The sequence below is a fragment of a genome, unplaced genomic scaffold (assembly GCF_019419815.1).
Source record: "Pyrus x bretschneideri cultivar Hongxiangsu unplaced genomic scaffold, Pyrus_bretschneideri_v1 Contig3, whole genome shotgun sequence".
In the NCBI taxonomy this organism is placed as follows: Eukaryota; Viridiplantae; Streptophyta; class Magnoliopsida; order Rosales; family Rosaceae; genus Pyrus; species Pyrus x bretschneideri.
Genome location: NW_025999612.1, coordinates 11,232,600 through 11,249,348, shown reverse-complemented (window position 1 = coordinate 11,249,348; position 16,749 = coordinate 11,232,600). Strand labels below are relative to the sequence as shown.

At 38.6% G+C, this 16,749-nt stretch overlaps 2 protein-coding genes and 1 pseudogene across 2 annotated transcripts; 1 reads left to right on the top strand and 2 right to left on the bottom strand.

Annotated features, from left to right (window-relative positions):
• Positions 1-179: 179 nt before the first annotated feature.
• Positions 180-4,836, top strand: LOC103931372 (annotated as a pseudogene).
• Positions 4,837-7,981: 3,145 nt separating this feature from the next.
• Positions 7,982-9,496, bottom strand: LOC103931394. The gene has a single exon (XM_009340873.2). It carries the CDS (start codon positions 9,494-9,496, stop codon positions 7,982-7,984), a length of 1,515 nt encoding a protein of 504 aa, XP_009339148.2.
• Positions 9,497-11,371: 1,875 nt separating this feature from the next.
• On the bottom strand, positions 11,372-15,274 carry LOC103931373 (probable LRR receptor-like serine/threonine-protein kinase At1g74360). The gene is made up of 2 exons (XM_048589197.1): positions 14,924-15,274; positions 11,372-14,676 (listed from the first exon to the last, which is right to left on the bottom strand). The coding sequence occupies exons 1-2, from the start codon at positions 15,003-15,005 to the stop codon at positions 11,465-11,467; spliced, it is 3,294 nt and encodes a 1,097-aa protein (XP_048445154.1). The 5' UTR covers positions 15,006-15,274; the 3' UTR covers positions 11,372-11,464.
• Positions 15,275-16,749: the final 1,475 nt, after the last annotated feature.

Genomic DNA, 16,749 nt, shown 5'->3' with positions numbered 1-16,749 from the left:
ATTCATGTTTCCACAAGTGCTTTTGTAGAAGCAGCTTTACTAGTTTCCTTCCCGGTGATGATTGATCTGATGATGCACACAACGCAGCTAGAGGATTAAGATGAATCTGTATGCCTCAATTTTCGATCTCCCACTTGAGGTCACAGTTGGTATTGGAGCTTGATTCTAGGTAACTTAATATGACGCTAACTGCTCTTCTGGCCCACTTCAAAATACCGATTTTTAAGATTCTTATCTATATGAAATGGAATTTGAAAAATTTGATAACATGTTTAGCGGCTAATCCATATGCACTTAACAAGCAGAGTGAATGTAAAGCCTTCGTTACCACTTAGGCAGTGGCAGGGTCAAAACTTTAGCCTAGAAGGACCCAAAAATCTCAATCCGAAATACTATACTGATCTTGCAAAATTGTAAAATTTACTCTGCTGTGTGGTGAGCAACTGACTACTGTTGTGTAGGTCTGGTATGGTGTCGTCATCATCATCCTCTTTCTTAAACCTAAACCTCAGGCCTCTTTGATTTTCTTTCTCCCTCCTCCTCAAAGCTCACAAAGCAACAGATTGCCTAAACTCCATAGGAGCTACCAACCTCCAATCAAATCCGATGAAAGAAATTAAAGTAAAAAGTCAAATTGGGGCCCTGAGCCTATGAAAAAACTTTGAAAATCATAAGCATAACACCAAGCTTGTATGCGTGAAAAAAAATGTCAAAATGGGTCTGACTATTTAGTAAACTTTAATATAAATTGATGTGCAACAACAAAAAATATATAAATGGAAGTGAATATGTTAAATGACTAAAAATGATACAATATTTAATGTGATATAATAATTGTCAAAGAGAATAATGTAGGGGCAATTATTGTAATTTTGTTTAATATGTGAGGGTCTACTTATCCTTTAAAAATTTTATTAAATGGGCACTGATTACTATCCGTTGAAATTAAAAAACATTTTTTTAGAAGCATGGTAAACATTACTTCTGCTTTTCTATGTTTTTTTTATTATCATTGACAACCGGGTTTTTTTTTTTTTTAAGTCATCACAATCCCAAACCAGCCTCAAATCTCACGTCCTGTCACAAACGCACCGGATTATCTCGGACTGAACTAATTTAAGAGATTAAGTAGGATAAGAATAATGAAGTGTTTGGTTTAGTATTTTTAAAGCCCAAAATATTTTTTTTATCATTTTTAATTTACTTTTACTTTAAAAAACAAAAAATAATCAAATATTATGTTACAAAATACTATTTTTAATTTACTTTCCTTTCTACTATATTCTTTGTTTCTATCAAACTTTGCATCTCACCCCTATCTCTCTGCCGTTCTTTGTTCTCCCAATTTCAACCTCAGTCAAATCTCCCTCCTCTCTGGCCTTCCACTTCTTGCCCCTCTAGGGAGCTCTTTAGTCCATGCGAGTCCCACCTAATGTTATTAAAGTTAATCCTTTTTGTGAATAAACAGTGGACTACACTAATTCTTAGTCTAGTCTAGTCTAGTAAAAGTTAGTGACGGCAAACAAACACATCCCAAATTGTTAATTAGAAATAAGGCCCAATAGTCCAAAAAAGGCCCAATTAAGTAACCCAACAAAATAACCGACCATAGCCCAATTTCGATCAATTTCATTTATTTGGGTTTTGGAGGCAAATAAATCAATCTGCCCCAACCCTAACTCTGCGTTTTCCCCCATTTTCACGAGCTTTTCTGTGTCAATCAGGTAATCAAACTCTTCCGAGTCGAATTTTCTTCAATTTGACAAATAATTTGTGAATTTGTTTCATTTCTTATTCGATTTGGGTTTAGGGTTTTTTTTTTTAGTGTTTTCTCGTCTGAATTGGTTTCCTGTTATTTGTGTTGGTCTCAATTGTATGTAAGTCGGAAAAAGGAGTAATTTTTTGTGTGTTTGGTGAATTGCAGGGGAATATTGTAGTTGTAGGAGGAACTGCTGTTGTAGAAGGTAAATGTAAACCTATTAAGGAGTGAGAATGGAAGAGGATTAGTGGTTTTCGAGATGGAGATGGCGAAAAGGAGAGGAATGGGGAGAAGCGACATTGTAGGGGTAAGGATAGAGATAAGAGAGATTGTGATTGTAGTTGTTCCGTGAGAGACAAGTTTTGTGATTATTGTGAGGAACGAGAGGCACGATGTAGAGTAGCGGCATTGAGGAGATAGGGAAAGTGATAGTCATCGGAGGAGTAGAGAGAAAGATAGGGAGAAGAGAGAGAGAGGGCTAGAGAGGAGGAAAAGGACAGAGATCGAAACAGAAGGGTGCATGATATAGATGAGGATGATGATGGTGATGCTAGGGAGAGTGATAGGAAGCGCTGTAAGAAAGATTACAAGTAAAATGTGGACAGAGAGTTGAAGGAGTAGCAGCAGGTCAGAATATACATAGGGATGGCGGAGTTGAGAGCCCGATAAAGAATAGTGATGAAGATATCCAGTCCAGAAGGAGAAGAAGCCAGCATGTGAGGTGGTGGTGGAGGAGTTCGAGGATGAACAGAAGAAGTTGGATGAGGAAATGGAAAAGTGGAGGAGGAGAGTTCAGGAGTGGCTGGAGTTAAGAAGAAAGGAAACATAATCTGAGAAAGAGAGAACCACAGGGAAGGTGATGTCGGTGAACCCAAGTCCATAAATACCTGGACTCTTGAAGGAGAATCTGACGATGAAGAAGAGACGGGCATGGACGTTGATGGAGAAGCCTATCTTACTGACAAAGAATATGGAACTGCCATGGAAGTTGGTTCCAAGAATGAAACAACTTCACCTGCTTTGCTGGATGATGAAATTAATCCGCTAGATGCTACAGAAGCTGGCCAATGCTGCCGACCAATCAGTAGTTGTTGGTGAAAATGGGTCAAATTAATCTTTGGCCAGAAAAATTCTTGGAGTGGATTCAGACTCCGATTATGGGATTATGAGAGTGATGAAGATCCATTTGAAGACAAAGGTGATGTCAAGTTCACAAAAAGGGCGACGAAGATAAAATTTGAGAAGCTCTCTCCAGTTGACCACTCAAAGACAGACTATCAAACATCCGGAAGGATTTCTACATGAAGGGGATCTCAAAAATGATCCCAGAAGATGTAGGTGCATACCGAAAACATTTGGAATTAAGATACATGGTGAAGTTGTGGCAAAGCATATTAAGAGCTGGCACCAAACTGGACTTCTGAATATATCTTGGAACCAATAAAGAAGCTCAACTATGAAAGCGAATGCCATTTCAGATTAAGCAGTGCCTGTAATTATGAGCAGTCGAGATTGCAATGGCATTGCAAAAACTGGCTCTGGTAAACCCTTGCATATGTGCTGCGAATGCTGAGGCATATCAAGGACCAGCTACCTTTGGTGGCAGGAGATGGGCCTTTTGGTCTTGTAATGGCGGATGAGGGAGCTTGTTCAGCAGAATCAGTGTTATTAATATTACCAAGTTGCATAGGTACTGGGTCTCAGGTGTGTGCCTGTATATGGAGGCTCTGGAATGCAGGTTGGAAGAGAGGAGAGCAGGTTGGAAGAGATCACTAATCAGGCATTATCAATTCCTGGTGACGCTCTGCAACGCAGATATCAAAATTTATAGGTGAGAACTTGATTCCAACTTACTTTAGGCATATATTTTATCTGCTTATGCTGAATATAATCCGACTCTCAGTTCCTCGTTTATTTTTTCTCCGTCACATAATGAGTTCCATAACGAATTGTTTCTAGTTGATAGAATTTTTTGTGTTTGCACATGCCGTATCTATCATGCTGATCTTTAATTGTCAACTTGTATGAGAGCTTTCTTTGTTAATCTCTACATGAAATTCCAGTAATCTTATCGTTGTTTACAATTGTCATTTAGGAAGTTATCGTGCGAATAGTTATGAATAAGTTTGTCTTGCTTTGCACAATTTTCAGTCCCGCTTTTGATCCTTTTCTTTAATTTTTTGTCATTTCCCCTGTGCGAGGGACATTATGTACATAGGCTCACTTATTCACTGTTGTCTCTGCCTTTACGAAGCTGTGCAAATCGCATGGTGCGATTCTTCATTTTAAATGGATGTAAGTGGTTTAGAATCTTCTCGACATGTTCTGTCCTTTTTTTGTTCCATCGGTTTTTTTCTTTTGATAAACGATAGCATTAGTAAGTTAAATTGTTAAATGTTAGGGGGAGGGAGATTGTTGGAAATCAAACCCACACCAGGGTGCGTAAGAATTTTTTCTTTTTGCCACTGCGTTAAAGCACCATCTGTTGTTCTATCAGTTGTGGGACGTTTGAGTGTTCATCCATTTGCATTCTAGTGAAGATTTTCATTTTTTGTTTGTTTATGCTTTCTCTTGGTTTTGATGGTAGGTTTAAGCCGTCTTGTAGAAACGATCTTACAATGTAGACAATTGTTGACCAATGCATTAACCCTAAACCCCAGTGTAGTGGATTCTCTCTTTATAATTTTGATTCTTGCTTCCATGGCATTCCATCTCTTACATCAATGTTTTCAATGCAGTGTGGCCGCACGGGAGAGAAACTTTTACGTTTCAACAGTCAAGAATCTTTGCGGGAAGTTGTGAATTGGCTTTATGGGGATTATCTTTAGATATCTTCACAAGTTCTCTCGGAAACCCAAAACAATTCATAGTGTAAAAATGTAATGTGAAATTCATAATTACAAATGATTAAGAAAACTTCATAACGGTGGAGATTCCCAAATTCCCACTGTGTATGAAAAAAAAATTCTAATTGGTGCGGGCTCAGGGGAAGAAAAAATTTGTAATACAACTTTTAGCGGCGGCTTTTTTTCGTCGCTGAAATTCTATTTAGCTACGAATTCTGTTGTGGATAAAAATATCTTTGGTAGAGGTTTATGTGGCCGCTAAAAATTCCTTTAGCGGCGACTCAACAGTAGTCGCTAAATATACCTTTAGTAGCGGTTCGATGTGGCGCTAAAAGTAGTGATTTGAGCACCCGTATTTGGTCACCAAACAACAGACAATGGTCATTAGCCGCTGCAAAAGATAGAAACAGCCATCTTTCTCTCTCTGTTTTTGGCAGAAGTTTACTGTCACTCCTTTCATATACTACAGCCTATTTATTAAACCCAAGAAAAATGATTTGTTTGTCAATTGCGTGTTCTTTCATGTTAATTGCTAGTAATTTCTAGAAGAATTGAGAAGCAAGTGACTATTGAAATTAATAAGGACAACGAATGTAAATCTGAGAAGTTTTTGGTTTTTCATCTTGGAAAACCGTGAATATCAAGACTAAAATTCTTGAGTTCAATTAAAACAACAAAACCTTGGGCTATTTTTTCTTGAAATCATGTGCCATCAGAACGAGATTGAAGCTATAGCAACGAAGTTTACGAGAGTGATAGGGTTCAGTTGGCATGGCCTGTAGCCATTGTATAGTAATTACAAGAGCCTTGGAGTGAAAGGCAAGATATGATTAAACACTTACAATGCAGGACATATTAGGAAGATTTGCTTTCCTGTTTTAATACAGATTTGCTATGTGTTTATAATATAGAAAGCATATACATCAGTTTTCGATCACATAAAATGAAACTGAAATCAAACAGTGGTGATGCTCACTCTCTCGCTCGCTCGCTATCTATGCTTTCTTTTCTGTTTTATATCCTTTGACTGATAGATTTTCTGGGTTCCAATGAATTGGTTTTTTGTTGGAGAACATGACGATTCAAGACACTATATCCAACTCATAATCGGTCTCGCAGATGCTTAAGGTTAGAATTCAATAATTGCTATTGCTTATGCCTTAAGTAATGTCTTTAACTTACATGTATTTAGATGTATTGACATATAATATAACATATAAGCATAAGATGGAGCAACTAACTGCACCAGAAATTTGGATTTATCAGTTCATCCATATAACCTATAATATGATATCCCTGCAAAGAAATTTAAAGGTAATGTTAGGGTAAAATTGGCAATCCCTGACAAATTGCCTGAGTCTGTAATAGCTTAGACTTGTTATATATTTTCAATTGTAATAGTTTAAGTCTAGGAAGGGTTCTCACACTTTCGATGCAAAGATGTTACCTACACGCGATAAATATTCAGGTACGTTTGCATGCATGCATCCAACTACATTCATCTATATTTCATATTATTGTTTTGAGATAGGACTCTTAACCATTGTGTGGTTTATCTTTTCAAATAACTTATCCTTTCTTTATCACTTAATAAAACATGCATGCAAAAGAATCTGATGGTATTGGAACTTATCAAACCGAGTGTTCAAACCGTGTTTTGAAACTTAAGTGATTGCATGTTGGTGGGAGTAGGGGTGGTTCGGTATGGGATACCATACCGAAACTAGTATCCCGAATCCCAAACCGAAATTTTTCGGGACGGGAATTTGAAGACCAATCCCAAACCAAATTTTAGGGAATCCCAAATTTCGGGAATCCCGAAATATTTTCAGGATTTTGGGACAAATCGGGAATCCCAAATTGAAATATGAAATTATGAATTGTTTTTCAAATATATAATTCAAGAACACATTTATGAACTAGGAATTTCATTTCATTCACACTACCATTTAATTGAACACTGGCATGCTTGACTCTTTTTATCATAGTCAAAATTCAAATTAATTAAACTCTTTTTGCAATATGTTGAGAGACAAAAGAATCAAGCCTTCTGAAATCATCAGCCATTGCAGCAGCAATAATAAAATCCACATGAATATCAAACAGAACATGAAAAATATGCAAGGTGTAGGGCATTCTAGGTTGCTGAGCATGAATTAGAAACTACTAGCATCAATTATAAAAGAATAATATATATATGTATAAATATATATAATAATTAATATTATATATTTTCGGTTTGGTATGGGATTCCCGAAATATCGAGAAGCCAATCCCGAATCTCATACCGAAATTTTGGGATTGGTTCGGGATAGCATCCCGAAAATTTCGGGAATTTCGGTTTGGGAAATTTTTGGTTTGGGATCGGGATTTTTTCGGTTCGGTTCGGGATTTTCGGGAATTTTTTCCACCCCTAGGTGGGAGTCATCTAACTCATGGATGCCGTGCTTATCAATTCAAACGGTTGCGGTTCTTTTGATTGATATATGGGAAGTCAGGGAAGTGCTCAAGTTTCAAGTCGCATATATGCATGTTATTCTTAAAAGATACAAGGGAGCAGCTTTGTGATTTTAAAAAGAACATTATTTTTAGTGGCTGCCACATTGTGGTTTTTGATGAGCATGTGTTTTTAAAAGGGAACCATTTATGCAGAGAAACTTATTTGATTAAAAAGATTTTTGAAGAAGCATCAGCTTGGTTTTTGTGTACGCAGAAAAACATTTTGAATACTGCTGTTAGCTTACGGTTCCAACAGCATGGGTTTTTAAAATAAGATATTATTTTTCATGCTGTTTTCTTTGAGGTTTTAAATTGAATATCAATTATGGAAATGAGCCTTGTGATTTTCATAATTGATTGTTTTCCAAACAAACACTTCATCATATAAACATTCTGCATGATCGAGTTAGCATCGTGCAAAGTTCGAGGGAAAGGTGATTGACGGTTGCGTTAGTACCGTGCCACTTCAACTCGAGGACTGAAGAAAGATCGAGTAGCAAAGCGCGAAGACAAAGCTGCCAACTGGTATGTGTGTCTAGTTGATGAGTTTTGTAAGTCTTTATGTATTCTTTCTTTCTTAGTGCTTCCTGGCTTGGTAGCCCGAGGATTTTCCCAGTGGTGGGTTTTGCCTCGTTAAATCCTACATCATGTGTGTGCTTTTTATATGCATGTTGAATATTGGTGTAGGATTAATTTTGCATAACTGATTAATCGAAATCATAATTTGCTTTAGCGTTAAGTTGTCATTTATAGATTAAGTTAGTACCCATCCTAGGACTTTCAGGTAATAATCTGAAACATACTTAAAAAAAAGAAAGAAACGATACTGAGATCAGACCACCCCAATCCAATGGATCGAGGATTGATCAGTTGAAGCTCAGTCGACTACAGCAAGAGTTTGATACTCTTTTTCCGAAAGGGCTGCCTCCATGAGATGGTGCGGGACAACTTCCCCACCATTGCACAAGAAGACCTTGATCAAATTGTCAGAGTAGCCACTGAGCAGTGTCATCCCTGGATGTTGTTTTGGAGGCATCAACGGATCTTCTAAGTCCCCAAAATTCCAAAACAGAATGTGTGGCACCGCGTCATCTCCATACCCTTTGTCCTTAAACTTTCTCCGTATTGCCTCATATTGGCTCTCTTGTATACCGCTAAGGGACTCGCTAAATACAAACACCTTCTTTATCTTCTGCTTTGGCTTCACACTCCCCTTGGCAATGGCAGCCACCTCCGGAATATCAAACAACTTCTCATAATCAACAAAAAAGTCGGACTCCATTGTCTTCATAAACTCGCACTTGGACTTTAGATCATTGCCTTGTATGGGACATAGCATTGGCCGATCTTTGGCCGAATTACCAAAAGTGATCACCTTGTCCTTCCATGGCCCTTCGCTCAGTTGAGACAGCAAAAGTGCCAAACCCATCATCATCCTTCGTCCAACTCCCTTGTCCGCGTATTTGGTGGTGTGATACACAGCCAAACAGTTTTTGAATTTTCCCTTCAGGTGCATGCCCTCCACCATTGTCTTCCACTGAAGCTCAACTGCTTGCTCGATATCGCTGCCATCTTCAGCATAAAGTACGATCTGATGTGGAAGGAGAGCATCGTACTTTATGCTACTGAAATTGCGTGCTGCAATTTTCTCCATATACTTCTTATCGTCACAGCGCTTGTGTCCGACAATGCCTCGACGGTTGTAGTATTTGGTCAAGGGCTCCAAAACCTCCTTCGTCAGCCGCTCCCACTCTTTTGAATGAACTGATGATTCTGGAGAGAAAAGCCTTCTCTCAACGCTTTCACGCAGCAAAACAGCGCGGGTGGCTTTGGTTACCGAGGGGCATGTGCTAACGCACCACGCTGCAGCCTCAGTAACGAAAACATCATCATCAATATCATTGCCAACATCATCATTCAACTTGAGTTTCAGCTTGTTCTGCTTCAACTTTTCAATATCAGACTTCAACCTCTCCACGAAAAGATCCATCACCTGGTCGTGCAACAACTTGTAATCCGGATCTCTGCGCAGCCTCTCAGCAGCGTCTTGGCCTTCCAGAAGGCTGTAGAGAATGTCAATAAGGACATACGAGTCTTTAAATGAAACGTTACATAGCAGAGTCTTTGGGTGGTTGTGGTGGAGCCAAAACACGGCGGAGAAGAACGCTTCATCATAAAGTTTTCCAGAGTCGAGGTTGCTTATGAGCTTGAGTGTGATTAGGGGATTGTGAGACCAGGCCAAGGGCAGAAGTTGCTTCAGATAGTTAAGCAAACGGGAATTATGTGAGGCCTGCTCGGTGTCATCCTCGAAGTATTTTTGTGTTACATGGAAAAACATATCAAGGCAGGGATTGCCGTAGGAGGAGGAGGGGGAGGAGATCTTGGCAGCCATGGCGTCGTTGGAAGTTATGTAATTTGATGACTGGCTTGTTCCAATGAGTTTTCTGGTAGGAGAGGACTGATAAGAAGGATATGTATATATAGGAGTAGAAAAGTGTGAAGTTCCTCGGAGGACTTGGGTTATTCCTTCTCAATCAAGCAATAAAATTAATTTGGGTAAACCATGTTATGTGGCATGTGCCTATGTAATTTAATACAATTAAATATACTTTAATTTCCTATTATAAAACGAATCTTTTGACCATTCATCCACCTAAGCAAGACTTTCCCTTTTAATAGTGTTGAATCATAACAACTTACAAATTTCTCTTTTGTTGTACCTATTTTACTCTTTCACAAATGTTGAGAATTGTTGTGTTAATTGCTGAACAATAATTTGTGGGCATTCTCTATTGGTGCGGGTTTGGTCTCCATCGATTTCTTTCTCTTTAGCATTTTACAATTTAACCCATTAACGTTATTATTTATAAAAATAATTCAAAAGTAAAAATATCACTTACTGAGTTCTGACGAAGCTTTTTAAAATAAGAAACAAGAAAAGGGAAGTTGAGATTTTCCTTTTGCTTTCTGTTGAAGGTAAATAAAGGGACAAGAGTTTTGTTTGATACAAGACGTGGCAGAGACAAACGTTTTTAGTCATTGAGCTACAAGCCACCCTTCTTTTGTTTTAAGATAACAAAAGATAAAAATTAAATTAACTTTGAGGGGCAAGTGGCTTGTAGATCAATTTGTTAAGAGTATTTGCTTGTAAACTTGAGGTTCTATGTTCTAATCTTTCTCATAATTTAAATGGTTTAGTATTAATTATATTATCATTTGTTTAAAAAAAATTTGGGAGGACCATCGTGACAATCTATATTAGAGTATAACATATATATTAATATACGTATGTATTTTTGTAAAATACTTATGGTCTTCATACTCTTTTCATAGACATGGAAAAATATATGTTTTTTTTCCCCCAAAAATAATAAGTTTAGGGTTTGGGTCTAGCACGTTAGAATTAGGTTTTCATTTAGAGGTTAGGGTTTAGTTTATTATACATAACATGTTTGTTGTTCATATAAGTCGGTCACAATGTAGTCTCTATATGTAGCCATCTCGGCAGTTCTTTTTTCTTTGTTTTTCCATTAATCAAAGAATATTTGTAGTTTGTAATCTATTTGTTCATTCGTTTGTTTTACTTTTCAAATTTTTAAGGACATTCCTTGTGTTCTCTCATGTGGGACTTGCTTGTGTTCTCTCATAGGGGACTTACTTGATCATATATCGTATGCTCTATTTCTGTTCAAGACATTGTCTTCCATATTACTTAAGCAAGTAAACATGTCATTAATCAATGATTAATTTTTAGTAAATTGTAGCAATGGTCCATCAACTTTAACCTAATTAGATTAATGGTCCCTCAACTAAAAATCAATTACCATTGGTTCCTCAACTCATCAAAACATGTAGCTATGGTCCTTTTCGTCAACTCCATCAGGATTATGTCAAAATGAGTTACGTTGGAAGGACCATTGCTACAATTGGGTTAAAATTGAGGGACCATTGCTCTAATTGGATTAAAGTTGATGGACCATTTCTCCAGTTGAATTAAAGTTGAGGGACCATTGATAGAATTTTTCTTATTTGATTTTCCATATTTGCCCCTTGATTCAACCTCACGGGCATGTCACGTGACTCATTTTGATGGAAGTTCTAACAGAGTTGATGAAAAGGATCATATTTGCACGTTTTGATGAGTTGAGGGACCAATAGTAATGGATTTTAATTGAGAAACCATTACTCCAATTGAGTTAAAATTGAGAGACCATTGCTACAATTTATTCTTAATTTTTAATTAGATCAATGCATTGCAATTTGAAGGTAGGGGAAGATGATTTCATTTGGTTTAATTATGCACACATTTGATTCGATTCTTTACAGAAAGAAATACACAAACACAATCTGAGTATAAAAATTAGTAACTTTGTAAACTATATATGTTTTCATCTTTATATATCTTGAGTAGCATAGCTAGAACCTCCTTCATGTTTGGCCTTGACTGCGGTGCCTCCGCCGTGCACTTTATGCCCACCTTAAGCAGCTCGCACATCTCCTCCGCCCCATCGGCCAGCCCGGACCCCATGAGCATAACCGGTATCACACTCTGGTTGAATCCTTGCCGTCCATTTCCCATTACCCTCCTTGCCCATTCCACAAGGCACTCCTCTCCTCCATCCACCGCTCTCCTTCCGGTCGCCAATTCCATTGCCAGAACTCCGTAGCTGTACACATCTCCTTTCGTCGTGGCTTGCCATGTCTGCCCATATTCGGGAGCGACATAACCAACAGTCCCCGCCACCATTGTGCTCACATGACTATCCCCTGCATCGACTATTCTAGCAAGCCCGAAATCTGTAATTCTCGCCTTTCCATCCTTATCTAGCAGCACATTGCTCGCCTTCACATCGCGGTGCACGATGGCAGGGAAGCACTCGTGGTGTAGAAACATCAAGGCTCGAGCCACATCAACTGCCACATCAACTCGCCTTCGCCATGTCAGTCTCACTCTATCAGATATCAAATCCTCCAAGGTCCCGCCTTCCATGTACTCGTAGACTAGTATTTTTTCGGATCCATAAAGGCACCAGCCATGAAGAGTTACAAGGTTCGGGTGAGGCCAGCCAATGCCATTCCCACTAAGAACCTCCATTTCAGCTTGGAACTCCCTTTCACCTTCGAGCCCTTCTCTTTGAAGCTTCTTCACCGCTACTATTCTCCCATCCGGCAATACTCCTTGGTACACTGTCCCAAACCCTCCACTCCCTATAATCCTATCTTCCGAAAAATTGCGTGTAGCTTTCAAAATGTCAGCATGTGTAAAAGCCATTTTGTCCAAACGAATGATCTTAACAATATCTGACAGCCACGGGGATGAACTGCTAGAGCTCGAGGCCAAGTCATGCCGGTATTTGATGTCCTGCAACAAGCATCCTGGGGGCTGTGGCCGGCTCTTTCCGAATAACCATGCTACAAGTGACAAAACTCCACAGATTAAGAGAGCAATTAGCAAACCGAAGACCACCATATATGCAGTAGATTTTGTAGACTTTGTTGGATTCCCATTCATTTTGTTTTCTGGATACGTGGAGTTGTCGATGAATTTGGGAAGCTGCAGGAGGGGGTTACCGAGATAGGACGCTTTCTCGAACGTTGCCAACTGCCCGGTCGAAGGAATTGTGCCGGAAATGAGCGGATTGTACGAAATGTTGAAATTACTTAGCTCATTCAAGTCGTTCAGGCTCACAGGAAATGTGCCAGAAAAATTGTTATATGACATATCAAGATTCTGCATGCACTTAATATTCCCAATCTCCTCCGGAATTTGACCCGAAAAATTGTTCCTGCTGATGTTGAACACTACAAGTGGCAACTGACCAATATTTGCAGGGAGTTCGCCTTGGAATCTATTGACACCCAAATTTATCATGCTAAAACCGTGCATTGTACCAATATCTGCAGGGAGCTGACCCGAAATCTGATTCCCACTCAGTTGAATGTAACCCGAGATTTGAAGCGTCCGTACAGAAGAGCCAGCTACACATATGGGAAATAGGCCGTTTCCTTTAAGCAGCCGGTCCCATATGTATCGACAACTCTTCCTAGTGAGGATCGTGTACACGAAATTGAATGGTGGGTAATCTGCAGGAATCCATCTCCTCATCGCTAAGCATTCGCCTGATCCCGCTACGATCCGATCATTGTCCCGATTATTCATGTCGAATGTTGGCTTAGCATTTCTCCCAATCATTGTTAGCTGAGATGGGATTGGCCCGGAGAGCTTGTTATTCGCGAGATTAAGCCACAGCAAGCTACTACAATTTCCCAATTCGTGTGGAATTGGACCGGTTAGGGAATTGTTCGCAAGCATCAACCACAAGAGAGATCTCAAGTTTCCGAGGGTGCTAGGAATTGCACCGGTTAGGCTGTTGAAGGAAAGGTCCAGGGCTTGGAGGGTCGAAATGTTTCCATAGTCCGGTGGTATAGTTCCGTTGAATTGATTAAAGGCGAGGACAAATAACTTCAACTTCGGCAGAGAAATTTCGACTGGCAGAGGACCTGTAAAATTGTTGTAGCTGAGGTCTAACCTGGAAACATTTGGTAGCTTGAGAATCCCAGACGAACGGATACCACCGGTGTACCCGTTTGAGTGCAGCAAAAGAAACTTCACCTGTCCGAATCTCCCAAAAATGTCTTGTATCTTGCCGCGAAAGTTGTTCCTGCTCAAATCCAAGAATGTCATGCTGGTCAAATCCAAAAGGGATTCAGGAATATCTCTAGAAAAACTGTTGTTACCCAAGAACAAGGCCTGCAGTCCCGAAATTGATCCAATCTCAGGTGGGATTGGCCCCGTAAAATGGTTCCCCCAAAGATTCAATATGATCAGTCTCTGGCATTTCGAAATCTCTGCAGGAACTGCACCAGAAAAACTGTTTACTGACAAGTCCAACTTTACCAGGCTACAATTATTTGCGAAAACAGAAGGCGAAATAGCGCCACTGAAATAGTTTTCGGATACTGAAAACGCCGTAAGCCTGATGAATCCACTCCATATCTCACCACTAAGATAGTTTGAGCTCAAATCCAAGTGCTGCAAATTAGAGCATTCATCAAACAGGCTATCAATCCTTCCGGTGAAATTATTCGCTGAAAGATTCGCAACCACTAGGTTACTGCAAACTCCGGGAAAGGTCATCTTCAAATCGCCGTAAAATCTATTGACAGTCAAATCAAGAACCTCCAACTGATTCAAACCATTCAAGTTCAGCTGGCCATCAATAATGTTATGTGACAGATTGAGGTATCTGAGGCTGTGGCATTGACTCAAGTCCTCCAGGAGTGCTCCGCTTATTGTGTTCTTCGAGAGGTCGAGGTACGAAAGTGCTGTAAGGGCAGAGAAGTTTCGGAAAATCTCACCGGTGATTTTTTGGTCGGTGAGCTCAACACGGCTAACTCTCTTGCTGTCATTGCTGCATGAAATTCCGGACCACTCGCAGGGGTTGCTGCTGCGCTGGTTCCACTGCGAGTATATTCCTTGGTTTACGCGGTTCTTTTGCTGCAGAAATGCTTTGAGGCTCAGCAGAACTTCTCTGTCTGTGTCCAGAGAATCTCCGACTACAACGGAAGCACCTGCGAAAAGACAAAAAAGTTGTTAAGATTTCAGAGTCGATCCAGCAACATAGCAAATTACATAACAATCCTCCTCGAAACACACAGTTGTACTTTTTCATTAAATGTAACAGAATCATCCTCGAAAAACTAAATCCAAACAAAATCATCCTCGGAAAACGATCAAGAGGGTTAATTTAAAAGCGGAAAACAAAAGTACACACAACAAAGATTGTTTTAGAAATCTGAAACATGTTGGAGCATGTACCTGTGATCATGATCACGTCTAAGACCAAGAATATTGAACACACCGCACGCCATGAACCAGTTTTCGAAGTTGATAAGTACATGATACAAACTTTTTTTCGCTCTGCTCGCTACATGCAAAACTTTGATATTGAATATTGATTAGGCGCTACAATTGAATGAAAAATGTGTTCGTGGAGATTAAAGAGTATTTTTTTTATTTACAGGTGAAGAATGTATGAAGGTTGAACATGTCGGAGGAATGTTTCTGAAGAGACACACACGAAACCAAAATTTGGACCAAGGAATTTTTCTTTTGAATTTATTTTATTTCAGTGATTTAATTATAATTACAAATTAATTATTCATTATGAAAGATCTTGCTTGATTGCGTTGATTAGCTTAAAAACTCTCTGCTAATAGAGTCTACTGGGGGCCGTTGAGCCGCCCATGTTGACCGGTTTGAGTAAACAGGCGTTGGGTTTTGACTCGGGAGAGAAAAAGATAGGCAGAAACGAATACTGTGATGTCCATGTCTATATGCTTTCACGTTGGTCTGTTTGGATTCTATGAACTGACATTATCTTTGTTCTTAATTAATTAGTATTTAAGCAGAATCATATTCTAATTTAACCATACCATTTTTGTTGTTTAGCATGTTCTACTTGAATCTTTGTTTTTTTTTTTTTTGAACAAACGATAGTATACACTAAGAGGAAGGGAGTTGAGCTTAACCTGTCAATGAGCTAGTAATGATGTAGTTTATATTCGTCTTTGACGAGAAACTAACCTAAAACCTCTCACTTACAAGTGAAGATCAATACCACTAAACCGTAATACTAATCCAAAACAAAATTACTAAGAATAATATTCTTCAAAGTCGAAAGGGCACCCATGGTTTTGGAATTTGATGCAAAACCGTTTAGAAAATTATTATCCTTAATACTCTCAAATTTTATCCATATAGAAGTTGTTGAGTTAGACCCGTTTCCTGCCTGTTGATTAAACTCCAATGCTAGGAAACCATCTACATAAAGAGATTTTCAAGTGTGTTTGGAGTATGGAGTGGAACACCATATGTCATTATACAATTAGAGAGGGACAATGGAAAAAAAAAAAAAAAAAAAACTTCCCTTCACATTGAAAAATCTATCATGTATTTAACCATATGACATGACTGCTAATGATTGAATTATCACTTAGGTGTTGATTAACGTGTTTATTTCTTGTTGGTAATACATTATATGATTTACAAATTTAGTCTAAAAAATCGATCTACTTAGCATTACTCTTCTAATTAACTTTCATTACGAATAAATGTTGTAATATGCATTAGTCTTACAACAAAATAGTTTTGAATTTTATACAAAAATGGTTTTAAAATCTTAAGAAGACAAAACTTTGAATATGCAGATTAGAGCCTTTATTAACATAAGGGTTACAACTTACGTGTGTTATGGTGGTGTCTCACCTAACAAAATTATAAATTCAAACATGCAATAATTATTTTATTAATATACATATAACGAAAATGAAATGGTTTACACTGTTTTTTTTTGTCGTGAATGGTTTCTCAAGTGCATATCTTGTAAGCTATATGTTGCGGAATGTGAGAGCAATCGGTCGATTAATCAGCTCAATCACTTGATCAACTAGCCACTCACATTCTTCAACTATTCAACAAGACTAAAATATGAAGTCCCAAAACCATTGAGAGATCCTTGTCCAAAACTTGGAAGCCAACAACAATGATATGGTCAAAAGAGTCACAATCTTTGGTTGTTTATGATATAACTAATACCTCTTTTTTTTTGTAACATTGAGCTTGCAAATATTCAAAGCCATTTA

Excerpts from the sequence above, each read along its gene's own strand:
- LOC103931394 (XM_009340873.2), bottom strand. The coding sequence starts at position 9,496 with ATGGCTGCCAAGATCTCCTCCCCCTCCTCCTCCTACGGCAATCCCTGC.
- LOC103931373 (XM_048589197.1), bottom strand. The coding sequence starts at position 15,005 with ATGTACTTATCAACTTCGAAAACTGGTTCATGGCGTGCGGTGTGTTCA. Across the intron at positions 14,677-14,923 it reads AGACGTGATCATGATCACAG|GTGCTTCCGTTGTAGTCGGA; the intron begins GTACATGCTCCA and ends GTCTTTTCGCAG.